At 41.3% G+C, this 22,259-nt stretch overlaps 1 protein-coding gene across 1 annotated transcript in view; it reads left to right on the forward strand.

Annotated features, from left to right (window-relative positions):
* Positions 1-22,259, forward strand: part of ODAD2 (outer dynein arm docking complex subunit 2) — a 145,880-nt gene that overhangs the window by 15,162 nt on the left and 108,459 nt on the right. Inside the window, exons 4-9 of the mRNA XM_040434342.1 lie at positions 1,984-2,179; positions 8,673-8,779; positions 8,871-9,007; positions 9,085-9,201; positions 14,860-15,077; positions 20,000-20,140. Of these exons, the coding sequence (XP_040290276.1) occupies positions 1,984-2,179; positions 8,673-8,779; positions 8,871-9,007; positions 9,085-9,201; positions 14,860-15,077; positions 20,000-20,140 (916 nt within the window). The remainder of the gene's footprint in view (positions 1-1,983; positions 2,180-8,672; positions 8,780-8,870; positions 9,008-9,084; positions 9,202-14,859; positions 15,078-19,999; positions 20,141-22,259) is intronic.

A 22,259-nucleotide genomic window follows, 5' to 3' on the forward strand; every position in this document is an offset into this window, starting at 1 on the left:
GGTTTTGAGATCCCATGTCAGAACTCAACACCGGACAGCAAAAGCGCAGATGTGAAAGTAGCCTTACCTTACAGGGGTAATCACTACAGAAAAAAAATGTAATGCTAAAATACACCCCAAAAATCTTGAATGACTGTATGGGTAGGGGACAATGTGCTCATACCTTTAATTAAATAAATAACTTTTTTCCTTTTTTTCATACATTTTAGAACATCATTTTTTTTACATTTTACAAAATATAAAAATTCTATAATAGAAATGCCCAAAATAAAGCCCATTGTTTCACTGAAAAAAAAGTTGCAAAAATATTTGAAAAAATGTTATTACTCTCAAACCCACATAGACTATTATGGCGCCAGTGCAGATACTGTGTCTTCACCATCACTTGTAGGTGTCCGCAGTACGATACAGCTGCCACTTCACTGTCACTGCTGGGATCGGATCCTGGCAGATTAACCCCCGGCCTTATATGCTCCCCTGGGGCTCCCTCTCTAACTCCATCGGGACCCTTACAATACGATTGTCCCCTAGTGGGACATACAGGAGAAACTCGAAAAATTAGAATATCGTGCCAAAGTTCATTTATTTCAGTAATGCAACTTAAAATTAAACTATTGTGAAAAGGTTCAAGATTCTAGGCTCAAAGTGTCACACTCTAGTCAGCTAATTAATCCATACCCCCTGAGCAAAGGGGACCTCAAAATTGTGGTTTCATAAGCTGTAAGCTATAATCATCCAAATTATAACAAATAAAGGCTTGAAATATCTCGCTTTGCATGTAATGAGTCTCATGTGTTAGTTTCACCTTTTAAGTTTCATTACTGAAATAAATGAACTTTGCAGGATATTCTAATTTTTCGAGTTTCACCTGTAGATAAAAAAAAGGTTAAATGTATAAAAAAAAATTATATATATATATACAGTAAATGTCTTTTTTCCCTTACAAAAATGTATTTACCGAAAATATAAAAAAATAATATTTGAGAAAACTGTACATGATTTGCCTCACCACTTCCGTTTTGATCCATACACCCCCAGTGACCCCAATATGGCACCAGTGAAGACTACAACTGCAAAATACAAGCCCATCATTAGAATAATAAAAATAATCTGGTTCTTTGACACAAAATACAATATATTTTCCAAGAAGTGTTTTTATGGGCTTAAATGTAGAAAAACATAAAAAAACTTTATACATTTGGTGTTGGCATGATTGTACTAACCCACACAGTAAACGCCGTAGAAACAGAAGCCAAAAAAAACGGTAGAATGGCAGAAAAAATACAACTCACCCTGCAAAAAACACAAGCCCTCCTACAGCAATGTTGATGGGAAAAAACAAAAAATGATGGCTTTTAAAATGAGATGAAAAAACAAACAAAAACCAAACAGCATTCTTAAGTATCAAACTACTCTGCGTCAATTAATGGGTTAGTGAGAAAATTCCCTGGCATATGACATACCAAACTGAGTAAGGGGCACGGCGCATCTTTGGGAGTTCTGCGTTCCAGAAAACAAAACTAACATCGGCAAGGATTTGGTGTAGATTTCGGGTCAGCAGGATGCCCTCTCCCGTTCATGACTTGCCCACTTTTTATAAAAGTGGCGAGGGTGTCGGGAAAGGGGAAAGAGTCGCAAATTGTGGCACAAATGTGAACTTTACAACCAAAATTTACAACCTTTCTATGCTAGAAAATTGCTATGGAATAAGGGCCCCCATTGTGTTTTAAAAGACGGAAAAAAAAGTGCGTGCAGTCACATGTTTGGGGAAATCTCTGCCAGTGTTGTGTACCTCTAAATGGGGAACATAAAATGAATTCTGCAGAAAACAGCCCCCGTTTACCAGAATTTTGAGTCCCAAAAATGTCTGCACCAAATCTACTGCATGTGACCAATGGCCACAGTCCCTGCAGTAATCTGGAGGACATGCCTATAAACTGTCAGCGTTAGAATCCCAGTTCACGCTCTGCCTTGTATTTTCAGCCAACAGAGACCCCTTATCACGAATCCTCGGCCCCGGCTTCGCTACAGTGGAAGGAGAAGACACCTCCATGCTACGTCTGCTGGATAAAATGCGTCAGAACGAGGATGAAGAGGCCGAAATCAAGATGAAAATCTTTCTGCTGCTCCAGCAACTTGATATGCAGCTGCTGAACAGCTCTTTAAAACACATTTCACAGTAAGTGCATTTACAAACTACAATATTTCCAGTCTATCATTTCAGATTTTATTCTTTAATGAGCAGCAACATCTGCTTTTTATGGGCTAGGAAAAAAATAATGAAGGGAAGGTGAGAGATATGAAAATCGTTACATTTATTGATGGAGAAACATAGGACCAGGAAAAGCTAATTGAAGTGGAAAAAAAAAAAAAAAGTTGTTTTCCAGCTCATCTGTGGGATGCAAAGTGTGTACATGTGTTTTATATTTCTGGTTACGATATCAAATATTTGAGTTGACGTCCAGGCAATTGCCAGTTGCTAAAAAAAGGAATCTATTTCCAGTTGTTGAATCGACACCGCCGACTGCACTGACTTAAGTGTGTGCCACACAGGCCCTAGAGCAGCGATTTCATTCCTTGGGACATCTTGTGGTCCGTGGCTTAGTAATAGAACATTAGAACATCTCTGATGTAGCAATCGGATCCCTGGTAGTTATCAGCGTCTGATCGTAACTTGTGCACCATTCCCACATTGGTTTGGCTGCAGCACCAGTCCAGAGGAGTTCACTTAGGCTCGAGCCAAGGACAGGATATCACTTTCCACTGGTAGAAGAAAAAAACAAAAACCTCCTGTCTTCAGCAGTTGAGGTTTCTAGCTACTTAATCAAATAATAAAATGCTTTCCTATTTTCTTTCAAGTCAGCAGGCTACGTAAATGTAACCTTTAATACATTTCTTACAATAATGCTGATCATAAATATGGCTGTAGAAGAGCCTCTCACTAATTTTAGATTGTATTTATATTTATGGCTATATTATATTATCAAATATACTGCAATTCAGTGCCCGAATGAAACATTCATTCACTGTCCAAATAATACAGCCATAGCGTACAATGGCGAAATAATGCTCCTATACACTGTCCACATAATATCCACATAATACTAGTGTTTTGTGCAAAACTATACAAAGCCATCATAATATGACCATAATAGTCCCTTTCAGTGCCAAATAGTACCCACACAATACTGTATTTCCAAATCTTAAATAATATGACCATACAACCCTAATAGTACAGTGTGGTTTTATGCATCAGTTTAAGCTAGGGTGGTAAAGTAATTATCTAAGATTTATTAAAATGATGCTGGGATCAGGGGGCAATGTAAAATAAAAAAAATAACGTTACTTAGCCTTAAAATGTCCTTAACTGGTCCTGCGTTTCGCTTGTTGATCAGGTAATCGGCAGAACCTTCACATCCTCAGATTATCACTAACGAGTGTTTGTACGACCACCAGGTGGTGTAAAGGGGCCTCAAAGAACAGGGCTCTATCAAAGTCTGTTCTTTAGAACACATGTTTGTAGAAGCGTATCCTGGCATGAACAAAGGAGATTTCAGAGGACCTCAGAAGAAGAGTTGTTGATGCTCATCAGGCTGGAAAAGGTTACAAAACCATCTCTAAAGAGTTGGACTCACCAATCCATAGTCAGACAGATTGTGTACAAATGGAGGAAATTTAAAAGGAACCTGTCACCCTGAAAATGAAATGTAAGCTGCAGGCGCCAAGTTACAGAGCAGGAGAAGCTGAGCAGATGAATATACACTTTTATAGGAGAAGATTCAGCATGACTTGTGTTTAATTAATTTAAATTCCTGCTCATTCTGGGCTTTGAAGTCCAGGAGGTGGTCATATCAGTGATTGACAGCCTTCCCTCTATGACTGTGTATACAGAGATAGCTGTCAATCACTGATAGGACCGCCTCCTGGACTTCAAAGCCCAGAATGAGCAGAAAATTAAATTAATGAAATAGAAGCTGCGCTGAATCTTTTTCCATAAAACTAAATATCAATCTGCTCAGCTCCTCCTGCTCTATAACATGCTGCCTGCAGCTCAGACGCCATGTCCAACATGACAGGTTGCCCTTAAGTCAATTATTACCCTCCCCAGGAGTGGACAACCAACAAAGATCACGCTAAGGGTAAGGCATGTAATACTCTACAAGGTCACAAAGGAATCCAAGGTAACCTTTAAATCTTAGTGACCAGCCTGTTTTGGGCCTTACTGACCAAGCTTTTTTTTCCTTTTTTCATCGTCGCGTTCCAAGAGAGCTATAACTTTTTTATTTTTCCATCTATATTGTTTTTAATGGTGCCATTTTGGGGTACGCATAACTTTGATTAAGGCTACATGCACACGGCCGTTGTTTTGGTCCTCATCCGAGCCGCAGTTTTGGTGGCTTGGATAAGGACCCATTCACTTCAATGGGGCCGCAAAAGATGTGGACAGCACTCCGTTTATTTTTTACGGTGTTCATCGTAGGGGATAACTTACGTGATATTTATGTAGTCCGGGTCGTTACGGATGCGGCAATACCAGAGATATGGGGGAGATTTTTTTTAGCAATTTTTTTCATTGAAAAGCGCATTTTCAATGGAAAAAAGCGTAATTTTTTTTATGGGATTTTTTTTATTGAATAAATGTGTTTTTTTTAACTTTTTTTCACCATTTATTAGTCTAACAAGTGGACTATAACATACAACATTCTGATTGATTTTAAAATGCAATGCATTATCCCTATAGTGCATTGCATTTTAATATCAGTGCTATTCTTACATTGACCAGCCAGACAGGCGCAGCCTGCTGGAAATGACTAAAGGCTGGTCTGGGGCCTACACTAGACCCCAGCCATCCTTCACACACATCGGCACCCCACGATCGCATTTGCAGGGTGCCGATGGGAGACAGAGGGAGTCCGCTCTCTCTGTCAGCACTTTACATACAGCGGGCACCATTTCCCGCGGCATGTAAAGTGTTAAACAGCCCGCACTCCTCCCGGTCCGGGCTATTAGAGCAGGGCCGCGGCTCTCATTTGAGAGCCGAGCTCCTGCTCCCTGTTGCACGGGGGACCCGTGCAGCGCTTAGACTGGGACGCCCAGCCTAAGGCCCCTTAGTGACCGCCGTAAAAAGGCGTATAGGTGGTCACTAAGGGGTTAAGCAACTAAAGAACATTTGCTAATGTTAAGGGTCATGAATCTACCATCCGGAGGACACTGATTAACAATGGTGTGCATGGCAGGATTGCAAGGAGAAAGCCGCTGCTCTCCAAACAGAACATTGCTTCCCGTCTGCAGTTTGGTAAAGATCACCTAGACAAGCCAGAAGGCTACTGGACAATGTTTTGTGGACGGATGACACCAAAATAGAACTTTTTCATGTAAGTTAGAAGTGTTATGTTTGGAGTAAGGAAAACACTGGAGAAAGGAAAATGGCAGTGGTGGTATCATCACCATGGACAGCTTGCCATCATTGATGGAGCAATGAATTCGGAGCAATGAATTCCGAATTATATGTGCATACGTATATGAGCAGAATCTTAACCCCTTACGCATTTTTACGGCGGTCACTAAGGGGCTTTTATACGGCAGCCCAGTCCAAGCGCTGCACAGGTCCCCCATGCAGCGGGGAGCGGGGGCTCGGCTCTCACATGAGAGCCACGGCCCTGCTCTAACAGCCCGGACCGGCAGGAGTAACGATCCGGGTTGTTTAATACTTTACATGCTGCGGGCAATGGCAGTGGTTCGTGGTGAAGTCCTGTTCGTCCATCATCCATCAGCCTCAGAAGTTAAGTGTTCCGCTTGTTGTGTTTTGTATTCCCCCCCACCTTTGTTGTTTACTAGGCCTCAGCGAGACGCTGGTTCCTTCACCAGGGAAGGAGCGGGTTGTCTCTGCCCTGTCATTACTATTAGGGCGTCTGAGGGCCACCAGGGTTTTCTAGGTTCCTGTGTATGGGCATCTCTACCATCGAGAGGTGCCCATACGGATAGGAGTTAGGGCCAGGAGCAGGGTTTTATAGGTGGTGACCCTTTTCCTTTCCTAGCGGTGAGGCCTAGTGTCTTTTCCCTTCCTTTTTGTTGTCTTTTAGTGTTCTCCCCTACAACATCCGTGACACAGGGGTCTGATGTAGGCCCCAGATCAGCCTTGAGTAATTTCCAGCAGGCAGCGCCTCTCTGGTGCAACCTGCTGGTCAATGTCAGAATAGCACATTAAAATGCAATGCACTATAGGGATAATGAATTGCATTTTAAAATCAATCAAAAAGCTGTCGGTTAAACACATTTATTCAAGAAAAAAATCCCATAAAAAAAAATTACGTTTTCTTTTCCATTGAAAATACGCTTTTCAATGATAAAAATAGAAAAAAAAAAAATCTCCTCCATATGTTTGGTATTGCCGCGTCCGTAACAACCCAAACTACATAAATATCATGTAAATTATCCCCTATGGTGAACACCGTAAAAAAAAAAAAGACAGAATTGCTAATTTATTCTTAGTTGCCACCAAAAAAACATAATAACAACCGATAAAAAAACGCCATTTACTCCAAAATGATATCAATAAAAAATACAAGTCGTCCTTCAAAAATCAAGCCCTCACACAACTCCATAGAAGGAAAAATAAAAAAGTTATGGGTCTTGGGATGTGGCAATGCAAAAACATTTTTTTCTTAAAAAAAAAAAGGGGTTTTATTGCAAAAAAAGTAGTAAAACGTAAATAAAACTATTTCTATTTGGTATCACTGTAATCATACTGACCCAGAGAATAAAGATATTGTGTTATTTATACCGAAAAATGAACGCCGTAAAATTTATAACGTACAAACACAGTGGCAGTATTGCTGTTTTTCTCATCGTTAATCAGAAAGTTATGTGTACCCCAAAATGGCGCTATTAAAAACTACAACTTGTCCCACAAAAAACAAGCCCTCATAAAGCTATATAGATGAAAAAATAAAAAAGTTATAGCTCTCGGAACGCGACGATGAAAAAGAAGAGAAACGCTTGGTCAGTAAGGCCCAAAACAGGCTGGTCACTAAGGGGTTAAGAAAATGTGGTCATGCAGCACGACATTGACCCTAAGCACACAATTTGTTCTACCAAAGAATGGTTACCAAAGAAGAAAGTTATAGTTATGCAATGGCCAAGTCGAAGTATTGACCTTAATTCAATAGAAATGTTGTGGAAGGACCTGAAGTGAGCAATTCATGGGAGGAAACCAACAACATAACAGAGTTGATGCTCTTATATATGGAGGAATGGGATAAAATTCCTCCAAGCCGATGTGCAGGACAAGAAAACAATTACCGGAAACGTTTAGTTGCAGTTATTGCTGCACAAAGGGGTCACACCAGATACTGAAAGCGAAGGTTCACTTACTTTTACTTCTCACAGACTTGTGATATTGGATCAGTTTCTTCAATAAATAAATGACCAATTCTAATATTTTTGACTCATTTTTTTGTGGTGCAGACAGACCACGGACCCATTCAAGTTGAATGGGTCCGGCCCGCTGCACGGATGTTGCCCGTGCATTGGGGACCTCAGTTGCGGTCCCCAATGCACGGAACGGCCGCACAATGGCCGTGTGCATACGGCCTTATTCACATACAAAGATCAGTGTCATGTGGGTAAAGCACAGCTAGAGGGCAACAGCCGTTTCGCGCTTGTTGCGCTTCTTCAAGCCATCAGTGACTGAATCGGCGTGGCTCATAAATACTCCCACACCTTCGTCACTGATTAAATGCATGACACCTGCATGAAACCAGTCAAAGAACATAGAGAAGCAAAAAAACACACAATGAAACTACTAACATTATAAAAACACTGCTAGGTTGTTTTTGTCAGTTAACCCCAGAGGGCCCATGGCTCCACTTTTTATAATCCAGGCTGCTTCTTTCTGGAGTAAAATACGACCTCTGTCACCGCCCCGTACTGGAGGCTGGACAACTTCAATCCCTGCACATTTTTAAACATTATCATTTCCTCCATGTATTTTATGTACGCGATCAATCAATCTGGCAGCCCCAATCCTTGTCACTATGGATCTCCGTACAAACATCTGATGGTTTTACCAATGTAGAGCCTCCCACAGGGGCAAAAAAATTGCATAGACTACAAATTGGTTGACCACGCACTCCACGCCTCCTAGCTTAAAAAATTTACACATGGAGCAATGACCACGTGCGAAATTACCTTTCAAGGGGCACTTCTCCAACCAATTTCGCTAGGAGGCGCTGAGTGCGAAGGTGTGGGAGTATTTATGAGCCACGCCGATTCAGTCACTGATGGCTTGAAAAAACGCAACAAGCGCGAAACGGCTGTTGCCTCTCTAGCTGTGCTTTACCCACATGACGCTGATCTTTTTATGTGAATAAAGCTGTAAAGAGTATCTTTTTGCAAATACCACGTCTTCAGGCTGAGCACCACCGTTACTCACATTTGACCAGTGCAGCACCAAATTAAATTCCACACCTACAGCAGTGCCGACCGTACTCTCTACACTTTACCATTTTTGTACAGTAGATTATTGTCCTGGTTGAGGGAACTTTACCTTGTGTGACTCGACAAGGATTGTATCTGAAACCCTACCACAGGAGCTCATGGGGCAGTCCACCTTACAGCAGAGACAGATGTTGTGGGTCAAGGTAATAATCGCTTTCTGCTTCTAATTTCAGAGAAGTCCGCGTTTCTCCCACCGCAGTGAAGAATGAGATTAATCTAATCAGACGTTTCTGCAAAGATGAAGAAAAATCTGTACTGAAATCAATAGAATACACCTCAGGTCTGGGTCCTGTGTTGTGTCCACCACTTTTTATCGATTGTCTCAGTTTACGACCACTCTTTATGATGAATTCTTTTCAATTCTCTTATAGATTATGAATTCTCCAATGGTTGCCGATCTCCTCCTTGGAGACAGGTCCATGGTGAAATCTGCTATTTGGTGATTACGCCTCACGACACTGAGCCTTTCTGTGTGACATACAGCACATCCGGAGTCTTCATAAACGCGGTGAGTACATTTCCATCGTTGACCCTGTCTCTCGCCTCAGCAGGGTTGTCACTCACCTCCACCAATTCATGTTTCAGGGTAAAATGAAAGATAAGGAGGAAATTATCTACGACAGAAAAAGTGAGGTTTATAAAGATCTCATAACGTTGCTGAAGGACAAGTCACCTCGGTTTGCTGAGAACATCACCAAGCAGGTGATGTCCCGTTAGTCTCTTCTATGAGGTTTCTATATATGTACATTGGCTGGATGTGATTGATATATGCATAGCTTAGAAGACCATCAGCACAAAAAGTAGATTTTACCCGTTTTTGAGAAGTCCTGAAATCCATAGCAAAATCCGATTGTGTTACATGTAGCGTTTGAAGTGGATTTTGGAGCCACTACATTCACATCACTATTTTTCCCATCCATTTTAGAATATACAAAAAACATGTATGTTAAATGGAAACCTCAGACTGGTGCCATACAGTGGCCTCTGTTCACCATAGAGTTCCACTGTAAAAAAAAAAAAAAAGGATACGTTTTTTTTTTTACCAGACTGTAGACTGTGCAGGATACAGCGTGGTATGCTGCATTTACGTATCCTTTTTTTGTAACATATGCAGACTTATTTTTTGCAGGATGATTTGTATTGTTTTAATGGCATAATTTTTCAGTACATATAACGTGTTGAAAAACTTTTGTGGATGTTTTTTTTTTTTACTTGTTTTTTTTGATGTGCAGGATAAATAAGATGCTATCTTTAGTCTGTGGGTCAGAACAATTGCAGCAATACCAGTCTTATATAGATTTTCATGTTTTACTGTATTTGCACAGTAGAAATACCGCTTAAGGCCTCTTTCACACAAACATGTGCGCTCCGTGGCCGTATTGCGGACCGCATTTGCGGATCCGCAATACACGGGCGCCGTTCCGTGGGCATTCCGCATCACGGATGCGGACCCATTCGCTTGAATGGGTCCGCAAATCCGGAGATGCTGAATGGTGCGGAACGGAAGCACGGAACGGAACCCTACGGAAGCACTACGGCGTGCTTCCGTGGGGTTTAGTCCCGTACTTCCGTTAGGTGATATCACCTATTGTAAATGATGGATCCTGTGTTATCTGCACACAGAGGTGATATCATTACAGGCAGGATTACAATGGTATATTACTGCAGTAAGGTGATCTGTACTGACCAAGAAGTGGTAACTATTACTACACATAGTGGCCAGTGTAAAAAGAAAAGCAGGTTTTTGTTCAAATATAGATATTTAAATCGAAAATTTTAAATAACATCCCCAAAAATTATTTTAAAATATATTAAACATAAAAATGTGATCTAAACAATAGGTCATTTTATGATGACTCATTCCCTTTAAAATGTTTTTATTTTATTCAGGGCTTGTTGTTTGTGAGATTGTACTACTTTGGGGTACATACAGCTTTTTGATCACTTTTTGTTCCCTTTTTTGGGGGAGGGGGTCTAGCAGAAAGCAGCATTTCTGTTTTTATGTTGCTGTTTTATTTGTTTTACATAATAAATCAATGTGTCAGGGAAAAAGCATTTAATTTTTGCTTTCTAACATTGTATTAAACTTTGGTTCACCGGCACCTGCTGATGTTGCGGGTACAGTGACAGTGCCCAGAAGATCACTATTATTAATTAGCCCGAGCACATGATGGACATATATACTGAACAAAAATATAAACGCAACACTTTCGGTTTTGCTACCATTTTGCATGAGCTGAACTCAAAGATCTGAAGCATTTTCTACATATACAAAAGACCCATTACTCACAAATATTGTCTAAATCTGTGTTAGTGAGCACTTCTCCTTTGCCGAGATAATCCATCTCACCTCACAGATGTGGCATATCAAGGTGCTGATTAGACAGCATGAATATTGCACAGGTGTGCCTTAGACTGCAAAGGAAAAGAGCTCACTAAGGCTACTTTCACACTAGCGTTCGGGGCTCCGCTTGTGAGCTCCGTTTGAAGGCTCTCACAAGCGGCCCCGAACGGATCCGTCCAGCCCTAATGCATTCTGAGTGGATGCGGATCCACTCAGAATGCATCAGTTTGGCTCCGTTTGTCCTCCGCTCCGCTCAGCAGGCGGACACCTGAACGCAGCTTGCAGCGTTCGGGTGTCCGCCTGGCCGTGCGGAGGCAAACGGATCCGTCCAGACTTACAATGTAAGTCAATGGGGACGGATCAGTTTGAAGTTGACACAGTATGGCTCAATTTTCAAACGAATCTGTCCCCCATTGACTTTCAATGTAAAGTCAAAACGGATCCGTTTGCATTATCATGAAAAAAAAAAACATATATATATTTTTTTGTTCATGGTAATGCAAACGGATCCGTTATGAACGGATCTAAGCGTTTGCATTATAGGTGCGGATCCGTCTGTGCAGATACCAGACGGATCCGCACCTAACGCAGGTGTGAAAGTAGCCTAACACAGATTTAGACAGATTTTTGAACAATATTTGAGAGTCTTTTTGTGTATGTAGAAAATGTTTCAGATCTTTGAGTTCAGCTCATGCAAAATGGGAACAAAACCGAAAGTGTTGCGTTTATATTTTTGCTCAGTGTATGTTATAGAGCGGTAAGGGTTTAAAGTAACATCTGGCTGCACTGTTTTTCACCTAAAAAAATCACAGTGAAAAACACAAACACAAAATACTGTCAGGGATATATATTAAGACCACATTTCATATGCTGGTCTTAAATGGAGTTAAAAAAAAAATGGTAAAAGGCATAGGAAGGTGTTAAACACTCCAATCCTCCCCACCACTGCAGCCCTGACATATACTGCACATGACCAGTGTAGCCAATCACTGGCCATACTGCACAAGCATGCTATGATTGGCTGCAGCGATCACATGTGGTATAAGGGCATGCCGCCGCTGCAGTACACAAAACCCAGCCAGGAGAATTGGAATAGCAGCGCTGGAGTAGGGAGGACGGCGGGTCACAAGTGAGCGTAACTTCTTTCAGTGTTTTAACACCTTGCCTGCCATTTACCACTTTTTTTTTTTTTATCTTGGACAACCCCTTTAATCGAAAGTAAGCGTGAGTAAGATGTAAATTCTGCACAGCAAATCTCAAGCTCATCGCAGGAATAGATGTTCCATAATTTACACTACAGTAATTTCTTCCTTAATGATGGTTAATTTCCCGCAAAGCCCCACTCACTTTCCTCATCACTTTTAGAAACTAATGGCAGAAATTCAAGATTTGTAAAAATCACACATTCTTGCAAAAAATGTGGCTTGCGCAAAAATGTGCGACTTTTGTATTCCAGAAAGCTGTGGTAAATAGTTTAATAGATTCCCCCTGCGTGTGCCCAGCTTAATGGTTGTACTGTAGGACGCGCGGTCATGTATTTTAAGAGCCGGGGATTATGACTGTTGGGATCTTCAGCGCTGGGCATGGGGGTATTTGAATAAAGTCATTTGAATGACTTGGTTTTGTTGTAACTAATTATAAATGGAGGCATTTTTTCTTTACGATGTTCACAGCATGTGATAAATAAAATGATATTTTAATATTTTCCACATTTTTGGATGTGGAGATACTAATTACCGTATGTTTTTGTAATTATGTATTTTTATGTAAAAAATGGGCAGTTGGTTTTTTTTAAAGTATTTTAAAAAAACGTATTTTTTTAGTTTCCCTAGGGCAGTGTTTCCCAACCAGCGTGCCTCCAGCTGTTGCAAAACTACAACTCCCAGCATGCCCGGACTGCATTTGGCTGTGCGGGCCTGCTGGGAGGTGTAGTTTTGCAACAACTGGAGGCACACTGGTTGGGAAACACTGCCCTAGGGGATTTGAAAATATGATTGTTTGATCACTTGTACTATACACTGCAATACTTCTGTATTGCACTGTATAGTAATTTTACCAGTGGGAGGGTGTAATAGAAGCAGTAAGATGGTAGGCAGGGTCGGGACTTCAGTAGGTCACTGGTTACCATGACAGTGACGATTGTTTTGCGGGAAGCCCATTTGGGGTACAGAGGGAGACCCCTAAATCTATGTAACTGCTCAAATGTCCCGGTCACTATTGACCACAGCATCTGAGGGGGTAAATGACCGGGATCAGAACCGATCCTGTTCACTGCGTGCTCTATAAATTCTCTGCTGGCTTTACTGTATTTATATTATTTCAACCTGTTTTAGACCGAAAGCGAAAATTAAACCGAGTTGATGTTGGTGAGTAGTGTTGATCACGAATATTCGAATTTCGAATTTTTATCGTGAATATAGGTACTTCGAAAATTCGCGAATATTTCAAATATAGTGATATGTATTCGTAATTTTGAATATTCGAGATTTTTTTTAATCAGTACACATGATCCCTCTCTGCTTCTAGCTTGTGGGCCGATGAGAAGGCTGCAGTATATTTGACTTTAGGAGTAGTGTTTGCGAATTTTCGTAATGCGAATTTTCGTAATACAAATTTTTATCGCAAATTTTTCATCTTAGAACTATTAGACAAAGAAGATTATAGCACTATATTAGCTAAATTTTTTTCGAATATTCGCTATATTGCTATAACTTAGTTTTTTAGAATATTCGTAATATTCTAAAACAAGAATATATTGCAATATAGCGAATATTCGAAAAAAACAAATGTAGAGCAATTTAGCTAATATAGTGCTATAATCTTTTTTTTAAATAGTTGTCATTTTTTTCGCAAATTTTTCCACTTACAACTATTAGACAAAGAAGATTATAGCACTATATTAGCTAAATTGCTCTATATTCGTTTTTTTTTTCGAATATTCGCTATATTGCTATATATTCTTGTTTTGGAATATTACGAATATTCGAAAAACTAAGTTATAGCAATATAGCGAATATTCGAAAAAACGAATATAGAGCAATTTAGCTAATATAGTGCTATAATCTTCTTTGTCTAATAGTTGTAAGTGGAAAAATTTGCGATAAAAATTTGCATTCCGAAAATTCCCATTCCGAGAAATTCGCATATTACGCGATCATTACCTTGCCGATTTTTCGAGTAGAAAATCGTAGAATATTTCGAATTTGCGAATATTCGACGAATATTCTACAAAATATTCACGAAATATCGCGAATTTGAATATGACCCCTGCCGCTCATCACTATTGGTGAGCCAGTGCAGCAAACATATTGTCATTCACTGGCAGGGGCATGAGAACAACTCCTGCCCATGTGTTCGCTATTAGGGCCCTATGAGAGCCCCCATTCTGGGTCATTCGAGCCGTTCTTGTATTAGATGAACAGTGGACATCCTTTCATCTGAACTGCCGCTGTGTAATACTATGTCTGCAGGGTAAATGCCTGGCTGACAGCAGCATTGGCCTGGCAATAGTGCCAGAAGCGGGACCTATATTGGTCAGATGATCACTACTGCACCTGTATTTCGAAATGGGCTTTCTCTGCTAAGAAAATCCCCTTAAAGGGGTTGTCAGAGTTAAATTAAAAACTCGGGCAGCAGCTTTTAATTAAAATAACAAAAGAAGCAGTACAGTCTTTTCCCCTCCCCCTTTTGTGCTCCAGTCCTGAGCCGCTGACGTCATCTTCCTGGCTGCAGCGGTGCACACTGGTCACTGTGCAGCCAATCACTGGCCTTTTTTTTTTGCCTAAAAATCAATGAAAAGAACAAGAAGCATGAAAAAGGTAAACCAAATGCTGTAACTAAAGATAAATACACATGGAGCGTGACTTGTTTTCTCTTCAGTTTTGCTTCAGTGCATCTATTACTATATTTTCCCAGTACATTGCATTTTCTTCACTCGTTTTACTAGGTTTGTTTACAGCCTATTTGACCGTCAGAAAAACTCCACGATTCGTAAAAACCGTATTGTCTATTCATAGGATTTTATATATTTCGAAGACCCACCAGTGGCTCAAACTGTTCAACATGTGGACGTAGTTGAAGCGCAGGAACCAAGCCAAAACCATTGGTCTAATGAGTATCCAGAAAAGAAGGCACAGGAGAAGACAAGGAATCCACTTGTAAAAAGCAAGACTAACAAGGCAAAATTAGAGCCGTCTCTGAAAAGGAAGAACCGAACCCTTAATGGTCACCAGGAGTATGTTGTCTTTTCAATTCTAATACCTTGCAATTCCCGTAGTTTATGGACTTTTTAAATGAACCAGATACATACACGGAGGCCAAATTATTTTAGTTTAGTGGTGGTGATATTGTAGATGGAAAATTTCTCTGGAAACCTCAGTAAAATTGGAGATTGCGAGTCTTCGTACGTGCAAGTAGTAGAAGATGACAGACATAAAATGTTATTAAATTCTGTCTTGATTTACATGGACATTATAATTTTCTAATCTAATAAAGATGAGAAATTAAGAAGGACTGCAGCAGAGCACAATGCCCGGCTGTAGTCAGCTATTTTATTGCTGTATAATTATGTACATTTTAGGTACAACCACCTTAGTATGGCGGGCAGTAAGCTTGAATTGCCTTGCAAATGATGTGCCATGTGGACATAGTTTCCATTTGACTAAAATTCTTAAATTGTAACCAGAAAGCTTGTAGACCTAGTATTAGAGTCTTACTGGTTGTGCTATCTTATCATGAGGCCAGTGGTGGCGAACCTATGGAAAGGGTGCCAGAGGGGGCACTCGGAGCCCTCTCTGTGGGCACCCACACCCTGGAAAACGTCTATGGTGTACCGATATGCCTTAGACTTTTCCTGCCATTAATCAGCGCAGGGCGCACTATGAACGGCACAGGCAGCGCACTGAATGCAGGCAGCTATTATAGCTAAATGATAAAGTACATGGAGGATATACTATATCGGACTGTAGTGTTCAGGGTAAATTGCCTTGTTGGCACTTTGCGATAAATAAGTGGGTTGTAGGGTTGCAGTTTGGGCACTCAGGCCTAGTTCACACGACCGTATGGCTTTTATTGTTTTTTGCGGTCCGTTTTTCACGGATCCGTTGTTCCGTTTTTGAGTTCCGTTGTGTTTCCGTTTCCTTTCTGTTTTTCCGTTCCGTTTTTCCGTATGCCATGTACAGTATACAGTAATTACATAGAAAAAATTGGGCTGGCCATAACATTTTCAATAGATGGTTCAGAAAAAACGGAACGGAAACGGAAGACATACGGATGCATTTCCGTATGTTTTCCGTTTTTTTTGCGAACCCATTGACTTGAATGGAGCCACGACCCGTGATTTACGGCCAAATATAGGACAAGCTCTATCTTTCAACGGAACGGAAAAACGGAAATACAGAAACGGAATGCATACGGAACACATTCCGTTTTTTTTTGCGGAACCATTGAAATGAATGGTTCCGTATACGGACCGTATACGGAACACAAAAAAACGGCCTGTACACTCGCAAAAAAAACGTTTGTGTGAACTAGGCCTCAGTCTGTAAAAGGTTTGCCATCGCTTCCTTATATACATGTGGCCCAACTTGTTGTTTGGAGCTGTAAGAAAGGGTCCGCCACAGCCTATAGGGTCGTACTATGCCTCCGATTTCATACAGAACCATGAGGTTATTGCTCCCAGATTCATACGGAAATCATGTTTCATTGAAAGTTGCTGATTCCAGGGGATAGTAACCCGTAATACAAGTGGCACACAGCCTATACAGAGCAGTACGGAGCCGCCTAGCCCCAGAGCAGTATCCAGTGATGGGCAATACAAAATGTTTAAAGGGAGTTAGGAGTTTTGACCCTGCACAAGTTCTGAAAGAGCTAGTTAAGGAGTCGAGGTGAGATGGGGAATAATACCTTTTTGGCACATTTTAATATCAGCAAGACTGAGAAATTGAAGTTTTTATTTTGTTGGGCGCCGTTCCTGCAATTCCCGCTCTGTGAAGTGCGGCTGTCTAGTGAGCAGATCACTACCCCATCCCTCCACGGTGACAGCTGTAGCCTCCAACCAAGAGGCCACTACAGCTGTCACTCAGAGCAGAGCGGGATGGGTTGTGAAGCAGCTCAGACCACTTCACAATGTGGGGCCCGGCAAAATAAAACTGAATTTCTTAGCCCTTCTGAAAATAAAAGCTGCCATAAAGGTATTAGTACCCACCTTGCCCCAACCCCGACACTACTGTTTTGCAGGGTCAAACTGTCCAACCCTCTGACAGACTCCTTTAAATGCTACTTTAAAACAAATCTCAGCATTGATGACATGTTAAAGCGAGCATTTAATAATGAACAGTTACAGTACTAAGATGCTTCTCCTTTTTTCTGTTCTCCCTTCTCCTCATTTCTTGGTTCTGTCATAAGGGTATGTCAACATCAAAGGCTCCGTTGCAGATTTCACCCTACTTTGGCAGAGAGAATAGCACAGCATGCAGCAATATTCTGCCCATCAAAAGGACTGACACCACAAGGGAACCCAATGGACCCCAAATCAGTGTAGTCTGAGCTCCGTTGGTATCCATTGTGCAATAGTCATAGCACTGCAATCTGGGTTTCCATTTATAAGCCTAATCTATATTTGTACTATATAATATATACTGTATTTTTTGCTTTATAAGACGCATCCAGATTTTAGAGAAAGAAAATAAGAAAAAAATATTTTTCATCAGACCTTATATCAGATCATTAGATCAGACCCCCATAAATATCAGGACATCACATCAGACCCCCATATCATCCCTCCATGTCAGACCCCCAACAGACCTCAGAACAACCCTTTTTTTTCAGACCCCATCAGACCTCAGATCAGCCCTTTTCTTTCAGACTTCCATGAGAGCCTCAGATCAGCCCTTTTCTTTTAGACCCCCATCAGACCCCCATCATCCCTTTTCTTTCAGACCCCCCATCAGACCCCCATCATCCCTTTTCTTTCAGACCCCCCATCAGACCTCAGATTAGCCCTTTCCTTTCAGACCCCCATCAGACCTCAGATTAGCCCTTTTCTTTTAGACCCCTATCAGACCTCAGATCAGCCCTTTCCTTTCAGACCCCCATCAGACCTCAGATCAGCCCTTTTCTTTTAGACCCCCATCAGCCCTTTTCTTTCAGACCCCCATCAGACCTCAGATCAACCATTTTATTTTAGACCACCATTAGCCCTTTTCTTTCAGACCCCCATCAGAATAAAAAAACAAACTTCTCTTACCTCTCCTGCACCGCGGCTCCCCTCCAGGTCCGGCGGTCTCTTTAGAAGTCGTGCTCCCCTGTCTTCTCCAGCCCGCGCTGCACTGTCACCTGACTGCTTGCAGCGTCAAGTCATAGTGTGCGCACTACGCCCTGACGCTGTACGGGGTCGGGACAGTGCAGCGCCGGCCCCAGCAAGAAGACCATGGAGGGTGAGTATCGGAAGCGCTTCTTCCCCCCTCCCGGCCCCTAATGCATACTAGTGAGCGCTTTCATAATGGAAGCGCTCACTAGTATTCGCTTTATAAGACGCACGGTCATTTCCCCCCTACTTTTGGGGGGGAAGGGAGTGGGTCTTATAAAGCGAAAAATATGGTATTTTTTTTACTATTTCTCTTTTTATTACTTTTAGGTTCTTGGAACAGCATTGTCTGTAATGATCCTTGCCCCCCACCCATTGACTTATAATAGGGAGAGATGAGCGAAGTTCTAAAAAATTCGATTTGACTGCTTTGCCGAATTTCACAAAGAAATTTGCTTTGTGATGAATGACCTTGTCACAAAGCACATTCCTTTGTGAGTAGCGGGTGCAATGACGGGGTTCATTGCTGATCGCAGCATCTAAGATGCCCATTGAGGGCTGAATATTGAAAATACCTTATCCTTTTGATCGTGAAGAGTCCTCCGCGGCAATCTTGATTTAAAGATCCAGAACAAAATCTCGAGCGGTGTGTGAGGATGTCATCACGCTGGCCGGCGTGGTGATGTCATACTACGTCACCAAGCACTAGATTTTGTGCAGGACCATCAATCAAGATGGTCGCGGCGGACTCTTCACGCAGAAATGGATGAGGCGAGTATGAATTTTTTATTTTTTTACTGCCATTTTAGGAAAAAATGTATTTCGTTACCATGAAGCACGAGGAGATTCGGCTTCGTGGCGAATTAAATTTTCCCTAAAATGGACTTCGATTCGCTCGACACTAATTATGGGTCATTTATTTTTCTATCAGGCTTCCACTTTCTTTACTTGGTAGAAAAGAGCAGCTTGTCCCTAGAAATGTTCAGCAAATACACTGAGAAAATAAGGCACACATCTAATTCGGTTCCATATACTGCTCATTTACGGTATCCTTATTCTAGAAAAAAACAAACCTATTGAGACGTATACATGTATATTTGCATGAGACCCTAAATTGAAAAATAGAGTTAACTATGCTTTTCAATAGAGTGAGAAGAAAGTATACCACGTATAGACCATGCCTCCTGCTACGCATCAAAGAAAGGCAAAAATACTATAAGAGCAGCTGCATGTTTATAGATTTGGATAATAGAAGCTTAGCCATAGCATTTCAAAGCCAGTGGCCTCCTGCACAGATTCTTTCCACTCTTTGCTATCGAATCTGTTTTTTTTCGCCTTTGCTAATAGGCCAATTACATGCAATAATTGGTTTCACAGCCCTGAACCCAGTGTGCAGCCATAATGTCTGTGATATCTGCAAAACCCAGGAGGGACAGCAGCAGCGAATGCTCCTAGCCCTTGGCAACTCTTAACACGTTCGACATATTCTTCTTCTCAAATTTTGCAGCTATAGAAAAGTGTTCTAGCTATATGGAAATAACACGTAATAACACTTAGATACAATACGTACTGATAGCTCTTGTCTACATGAGAGGAGTCGGAGTCAGTTTTCTGTGCCCTCCTGTCCTCCTCTTGCAATATTCCTATGAAGACATTTAATTTTAAGGGAGCCTTTGTCTAGAGATGGCCGCTCCCATCATATAAACCATTTACAACATGACATGTGATGATAAAACGCTGTGAGCTGCAAATCCAGTAACTGCAAATAGGAAAGGAAAATGTGAAGAAATTAAAATTGAAAATGAGAATAACTTTTTGCCAGCGTCTGAATGGTTCATTTCTTTTTCCAGAACCACAATTATAGGCGAGAGGACTGCAGACAAGAAGGATTCATCCAAAGAGTCGAAAACTGTTAAACCAACAAGCTCAGAAAGTAAGAAAAGGTCCTTCACTGTCACCCCTGGGCACAGAAGGCCATCTGCCTTCAAAAGGTAGGAATTTTTGTAATTTACTTCTTAGTAAAGGGGTCTAAAAACAAAAACATTTTATATGCCTTAAATAAAGGATTCTCAGTTAATAAAAGGGGTCCTCTGCTCAGGATCCCTATCTTTTGGCCAGAGTGGTTACTAAGACCATCTATCGCTCTGGAGGACCTGTCCTGGACACACAGATAACCCATTGATTCGAAGGGGCTCCATGTGATGCTCCACTTCACCTGTGGCGGAGCTGTAGCAAAATCGAACACTTAAGGGGGTTGTCCAGCCTTACCGTCACTGGTAGTCAGAGCTACGGAGAACTGTCAACGTTGTAGTGGAGGGAGCTCCCTACTAAAGCTCTGCTCCCTTTGAAGTCAATGGGAGCAGCGCCGCAGAGACAAGGGATGTCCACTACAATGTTGACGGCTTTCTGCAGCTCTTGGGCCAATTTCTGGCAACGGAGCTACACCAAACAGCTGATCAGCAGGGGTGGAGGTTGCCAGACTCCTACTGATCAGTTAGTCATGGCCTATCCTGAGGCCATCACTTAAAAAGGCTGGACAATTCCTTTAAGGGGGAATTTATAAAGACTGCTGTCTTGATCTAGTATGGCGCGTACCTCTTAATAATTTCCGCACATCTTTCAGTTCTGTGCAGCATAGTCTGAAATCTCAGATATGACTTATGCCAGAAAACTGACGTCAGTCACCTTAAATGTCTCAGACCACGTTGACCCTGCCACCTCGCACCCAAGCTTTTTTTTTTTACAAAAGTGCCAAACATGACTTAAAAGGGTAAACTGTTGCAAATTCTTGCACAAAACAGGGCTTGCCCAAAAATTTCAACTTTTTGGCAACACTATTCTGGTGCAAAGGGCTTGATAAATCTCTTCCTTAGGGTTCATGCACACGACCGTATGTATTTTGTGGTCCTCAAAACACGGATCCGCAAAAAATACAGATGACGTCCGTGTGCATTCCGTATTTGGCGGAATGGAACAGCTGACCCCTAATAGAACAGTCCTATCCTTGTCTGTAATGCAGACAGTAATTGGACATGTTATATTTTTTTGCAAAACGGCATGCACAAGGAGTCATTTCCATTGAAGTGAATGTTTCCGCATACAGGCCGCAAAAAAAAACGGAATGGACACAGAAACAAAATACGTTCGTGTGCATGAGCCCTTACTGTCAAATTCCCCCACATTTTATAGCTGATCACTGTACTAGCAAGGAGACACTTTCTGATCAGCTTGTTTTCAGGGCGCACTTCTAACAAGCTGTTCAAAGTGGAAACCCCCTTTAAGGTAAACGTGGCTGTGTTTGCATGGAGCCATGGACATGACAACAGCTTAGTTCCTCCCGTACCTGTCCATTTTTGGAACAATAGAGGGTTATGCCATTAGATTCTTTCACTTGGACTTCATTCATTCTTCTCAGTTGCTGTTCTTGTACTCTCAGATGTTGGCCAGATAACTTAGTTTTTACTGTTTACCTCTAAAAACTATTCTGATTTACAACAAAATTCGAATCGGCCATCTGGATGTGATATTTCATAGGCGTTGGACACCAAGACTGACTTTACTTGTCCTAATGAACTGTAATATGTCTCGCACTCAGGACTAGACAAAAAATTGTATGATCATTGCTGAAAGATTATCTTTGATTGATGTCAAGCAAAAGCAGATGTTAATAAATTGAACAGATAATGAGCGACAGTCGGTGATTTGTTTAATTTCTACAAGCGTACTCTCATTCCCTCTAATGTAAATTTGGAATTTTAAAGATGGAAAAGATAGAAAAGGAGAAAACTGGAGCTTATTTTTTCTTTATTTTGAAACAAAGATTCACTCTTGTTGAGAAGTAATAAAAAACAGATGTCCCGTCCAGGATGATGCACCTCCCTCAATGGGTATTCCCGTAATTATTTTTCTATCTAATTTCACCTTTAAAAGCTCAGAGATGCTCAGAGATTTCTCTCAGATGTCGAAACCCCACTATGGAAATAATTGTTCATGTAGCCATATTATTTGCTTCAGAAAAAAAGGCACTAAAAACACAGGGAGACATTTATCAAGACCAGTGTTGATTTGTCCAGTGTTGAGGTTGCGACAAATTTATGCAGAGGGGCTGGC

Source organism: Bufo bufo, chromosome 5 (assembly GCF_905171765.1).
Source record: "Bufo bufo chromosome 5, aBufBuf1.1, whole genome shotgun sequence".
Classification (NCBI taxonomy): domain Eukaryota; kingdom Metazoa; phylum Chordata; class Amphibia; order Anura; family Bufonidae; genus Bufo; species Bufo bufo.